Source organism: Pelecanus crispus, chromosome Z (genome assembly GCF_030463565.1).
Source record: "Pelecanus crispus isolate bPelCri1 chromosome Z, bPelCri1.pri, whole genome shotgun sequence".
Classification (NCBI taxonomy): domain Eukaryota; kingdom Metazoa; phylum Chordata; class Aves; order Pelecaniformes; family Pelecanidae; genus Pelecanus; species Pelecanus crispus.
This window is the reverse complement of record NC_134676.1, coordinates 72,898,151-72,903,554: the sequence shown is the minus strand read 5'-3', so window position 1 is coordinate 72,903,554 and position 5,404 is coordinate 72,898,151. Positions and strand designations below refer to the sequence as shown.

General features: G+C 40.9%; 1 protein-coding gene across 1 annotated transcript; it reads right to left on the bottom strand.

Moving 5' to 3' along the window:
* Positions 1 to 2,174: 2,174 nt before the first annotated feature.
* LINGO2 (leucine rich repeat and Ig domain containing 2) lies at positions 2,175 to 4,025 on the bottom strand. The gene has a single exon (XM_009493366.2). The coding sequence runs from the start codon at positions 3,993 to 3,995 to the stop codon at positions 2,175 to 2,177; it is 1,821 nt and encodes a 606-aa protein (XP_009491641.1). The 5' UTR covers positions 3,996 to 4,025.
* Between the last annotated feature and the right edge of the window lie 1,379 nt (positions 4,026 to 5,404).

The window sequence follows — 5,404 nt, the reverse complement described above, 5'->3', positions numbered from 1 at the left end:
ATACTGTCATAGAACAAAGAGGATTAGTCTCAGGCATCTCCATAACTCTGCAACTGTCTAGTTCAGAGTATAAAAAAACAGGAAGCAAGAAAACCCAACTCTAAACTTAAAACCAACTAAAGTGAAGAAAATTCTAACAACCCTTGCATCCTCCTCAGTTTGATGACCTAAAATGGAGCAACAATGCAAAGATCAACCACTAGGAAAAGAGATTCTCAAAACTGCCTAGCCTCGGGTCCTACAGCTATGTTAGGGGTACACCTGGGGAGCGCAGCTGGATTTTACAACTTTTGGCACATTTCCCTTCATAGGAGTGGAGGATTTTTATCCTGCTTAGAAAACCTCTGCCAAAGAATGTGGATACTAATTTTAGAAGCACCTGCATCCCATTATAGGTTGGCCTGACTTTGGTTTCAAAGTGCTGATACCTAATTTTAAGACTGGGCACAGGCTCTTAAATCACATTAATCTGAATGTTCTGTCTTTAATATTTTCATATTCATTTTAGCTAAAAATGTACATAGTCATTATTATCCTTACATCAGTTTATGCCAATCATTTATAAATTGTGTTAGTTATCAACCACTTAGCAACAAACCTATGGCTCATAATTGCTGGAAAATTGAGAGGCAGCTGAACAACTCTGTATCTTCCCATTGCTGAGAATTTCAAAATAAGAACAGTGGTATCAATGATAAAGAATAAAGAATAAAGTTTCACTTCTGAGCCTTTTGAGGTTTTGTTTAGAGGCAAAAACCAAAAAAGGTTACTTGTACTGAACTAACATTCCACTTCTGTTTTCTCTCCATGAAAAAGCTTCCTAAAACCTGGAAAAACTTGCCCCTCTTGCTCTAAGATACTGCCCCTGAAAGAAACATAACCACATAGTTATTAAAATGGCATCAAGAATAGCTAAGTAATCTGTTCTTGGAAATTAGCTTTGCATTTATGTGTTATCTACAAATATACAAGATGAGAATGACAGTGGCTAGAGGTTCATTATGTCTGGCAGTATGTTAGCCTTTTTGAGGCTATCATGTTTTAAACATTATTTTAGCATTATAATCCCCATATTATGCATGGACAACCATAGTTTACTTGGCATTGGAGAAGAGTTCATTCCTAGTAGCAGAGATTTGTATGTTTTAATTCACTCATATAAATAGTAAGATGACGATATTTTCCAAGGAGGATGCAGAATGTACTACGTTCTTTATTTTTGCCCAGTATACATTAACATTTTAACAGTAGCTTTGAAATTAAAAACAGGGCTAACAAAACCAGCTCTCTCTCTTCAAGGTAGAACTCAGCTCCTCTATGCCAACCATGTCTAGTGGGTTGCCTTCCCTGGGTGAGATCCAGGGCTATGTTACAGTAAACTGGTCCAGTGTGATATCACAGTTATAAAAAATATTCCATTCTGTATCAAAACTAGGCACATGCCTTATGTTTATATGAAGAGAAGATCAACAGAGCTGAGCATTTTTGCTCTCAACTGTTCATCTCTGGACTTCTACATGAGGAGAAAAATATCTTATGTTATTTCTAATTGGTAACTACAAGAGTCTAATTTGGGTTAGATGGTAGTTAAAAGGAGAGTGACATCACACTTGGGTCAGTATTGGTGGATATCTAAAAGCACAACCTCTCATTTGTATTGCTTTAAAATGTACACAGTATAGATGTAGATTAAAAAAAACTACCAATTTTTTGTGGTGTTGAACCAACTAGAAGGGATGATGCAAGGTTTTACCAAATGAGATCTATAGATACAAATTTCACTGTAGAGTATGCTTTAGACAAATGTGTCTTTTTTCTTTAAGTATGTAAATCCTACACTGTAGGTTTTTTTTTCTTTCTTTTTTTTATAGTGGTAGAAAATGTTGAACAATTGTCCATGAGCATGAGCCAGCGGTTCATTGCTGATATCCCCAGAATGCCAATATTTGCAATGCAAACAGTTAGTACAATTTATCAGTTCTATGAAAGGCCCTGACATATCTGCCTCTAGGTTTGGAGGCTCTGCTGTATAACCACAAATAGTCTTTCCATTTTCATGTAACCTTTTGATACAGTGACAGCTGCATTAAGCTGCTTCTGCCTAGCAATTCCACATGCCAGGCTGGTTTAATTGGTTTTAATGCCACAGAAAAAGCACTGCTAGCAGAATACCATCAAATCATTTTCATATTGAACCTTCGTGGTCCAGCAACCTCCCCTTCAACCACAGCACCATTGTTTTTGCGAGGGACATATTCAAGGTCAATGCTGGTTTTGTGTTTGCCTTTCCCTCGGCTCCACACAAAAAGAAGGAGGAAACAAAATAAAACCACGCCAAGGAATGTGAAACAGCCCATAGCTGTGGACACCAATATTGTCTTAAGGTCCAGAGAGAAGGTGTTCACATTAGTTCCATTGGAACTTGTGTCATTGGAGTCTGTCATATACATAGGGGTCCTGTTGGCATAAAGGAAACGGTCTGAAGTAAACCCCTTCACTGTAAGGGAGGCCGAATAAGTGTCGTTCCCAGCTGCATTACTTGCAATACAAACATAGATCCCAGTGTCCTGGTCTTGAGCAAATCGGATCTCCAGTGTGCCGTCTCCCAGCACTGTGGCTCTTCCATTTGATTTAGTTGTGATCAACCTCCGACGTGGGGTAACCCAAGATATGGTAGGCTGTGGATCCCCATCAGCATTACACATCAACTGCACTGTCTGCCCTTCCTCCACTACCAGGTATTGCAACTTCTTGTCTTGTATCTTGGGCTTCTTACAGGTGAAATAAAAGGAAAGAGCTGTGCTGTGAAAGTCTTTGAATGACCTCTCTTTGACACTGTCTGGGCCCGCACACATTGGTGGCTGGCCTCCAAACTGCAAAGTGGGTTGCCTCTGTAAAATCCAAAGGAGACGGCAGTCACAGGCCAGAGGATTGTTGTTAATGCAGAGGACCTCAAGGCTTTTGGGGGAATGGAATACATTCTCTTCTAGGGTTTCTAGCAGGTTTTGGGACACATTAAGCACACGTAAGAATCGGAGCCCTTGGAAAGCATGTGGTTCAATGGTACGTAGCTGGGCCCCCACCATGTGGAGTTCCTGCAGGCGCACTAAATCTGAAAGCATGCCTGCTTCAATGGTGCTGATAGGGTTGTAAGAGAGGTTTAGATGTGTCAGGTAAACCAGATGTTTAAAAGCAGAGTAAGGTACTGCAGACAGGTTGGTGTTGGTGATGGAGAGGGAAGTAAGGTTGAGCCCATACAAACTGTTGGCAGGCAGCATGTCCAGAAGGGGCCAGGTGTCTATCTCTAGGTCTTTCAGGCGAAACAGTCTTTTAAAGGCATATGCAGGCAAAGCATTAATGTTGAGCTGTTTCAGATGCAGACTGATGAGGTTGTGGAGGTGAGAAAGAGCTTCTGTTGGCACAGCTGTGAGGTTGCATCTCTCCAGGGTGAGCTGCTCCAGGCTAAGCAGTCCGCTGAAGGCCCTGTGTGATATATAAACCAAATCATTGTCCCCAACCTCCAGGGACTTTAGGTTATGCAGATCTTGGAACATGTAGTCCAGCAAAATGACAATCTTGTTTTCACTGATATCAAGCTTTGTTAAGTTTGACAACCCAGTGAACACCCCAAGGGGGACCAGCTTCAGACGGTTTCCTTTCAGCCTCAGGGAGCGCAAGTTGAAGAGGTTGTTAAAGGCTCCAGGTTCCACATTGGCAACTATATTGTCACTGAGGTCGATCTCCTCCAGCAAAGGGTATGACGTGAATTCCTCGGGGTTGATGCTCTTCAGTCGGTTCTTGCTGAGGTCCAAGATTTTGGTCTCAATGGGAATGCCCTCTGGGATGGACATCAGACGCCGTCGGTGACAGCTAACAGACTTGTTCTGTGCTGAGCATTCACAGCGGGCTGGGCAGCCTGTGGTGGGGCCCATGAAGACTAGCAGCACAGCCAGACCCAGGAACAGCTGCCAGCATGATACAGCTGTGTGACGCATGACTCCACTGATCCGGTCTAACCCTCCGTCACGGGCCTGTGGGGATGAGGATGGGAAAGGGGAGAAATTACATCTGCAGCAAAAGGAGATCTCTGATAGTTTCGCAATACCATTTCAAAGCAGGCACATGTATTTTCAGTTGAAACAAAACAATAAAACCTGTTGTGAATGGAAAAAGCAACAAAAAAGCAGATTTTCCTTCATTATTATTGGGCTTGTCGAAGGATCTGTTTATCCAGCATTTCCCCTCCAGACGTCAGAGGAGACAAAACAACTTTTCGTACTGCAAACAGTAAAGGAGGTTAGGTTTTATTCTTTTCCACTCTCCGTGGGTCTCCTCAAGACAGTGCTGTAACTAATGCAGAGATAAGCACCATACAGTCTGCAAATAAGGCTAATCACATTTGTGATAAGTTTACAGCATTGGGCCTCTGTGAGGTGATATGAAACTAGGGTTTTGCCTTTCTTATTCATGTCAGTGTTTTAAGGCAAACTTTAATGATGTATTATCTTCAAGAAAAGGAGCTCCTTGACAATGGAAAGATTCTTTTTAACATTTATTGCATACATTACAGCAATAAATAGGTGGAGCTTGTTCACACATACAAATACACAATGACTCAGATGGGGAAGGGAGAACTGGTATATCTCTGGTTCGAATTTGTATTAAGGACAAACTGATTCTTTACTTTTACTGCACAGAGAGATTTTATGTGATTTTTAGAACCAAAGATATGAGAATGGTTTACAGAATACATCTTTGTACTTCTAAGACATATAAACTAGCTCCGAGAGAGAAAAAAATGAGATAAGATGAACTGTCTGTGTTTGAGCAGCACAATGTCCAAAGAAGCACAAGAGATTCTGTGGAAAACACAGTTAGCAACAGATTTATTCATTCCTGCCTTCAGGTTAAAACTGAGGGTAGTAGAAGACAAGATAACCTGTATTAAATTAACTACCCTTAAGAAGTTTTTTAAGAAGTGCTTAAAAAGTTTACAACTTAAACCTGAGTCAAGTTTTGTTTGTCTGTGTGCAATGATGTGGATTGTATCAGAAAAGAAATCCTCCCATACACAGAGAAGGATTCATAGATTTAAACAAATATGGTATAACTAAATTTAAGATCTTATTAACAGTTGTTTTAGCAGATCATATTAGACAGTTATTTTAGCAACCTGTTAGAAGTACATAAAAATAATATTGAGTAAACCCCAGACTGATGAAGAAGAAACTCCCACCAGTAACTGCTGCAACATCACCATACTCCCATCGCAAACAACTTAGGATGTGGTAACTCACCAAATCACCCTGCCTGAGAGAGGATGGTTGCCCTCTCAAACTGTGGATGATCGGTAGCGTGGGGATTCAATATGTGAGAAAAAGAGCAGATGCTTGGATCCACTGAC

Bases quoted from the DNA above. Each gene is read 5' to 3' on its own strand.
- LINGO2 (XM_009493366.2), bottom strand. From the start codon at position 3,995: ATGCGTCACACAGCTGTATCATGCTGGCAGCTGTTCCTGGGTCTGGCT.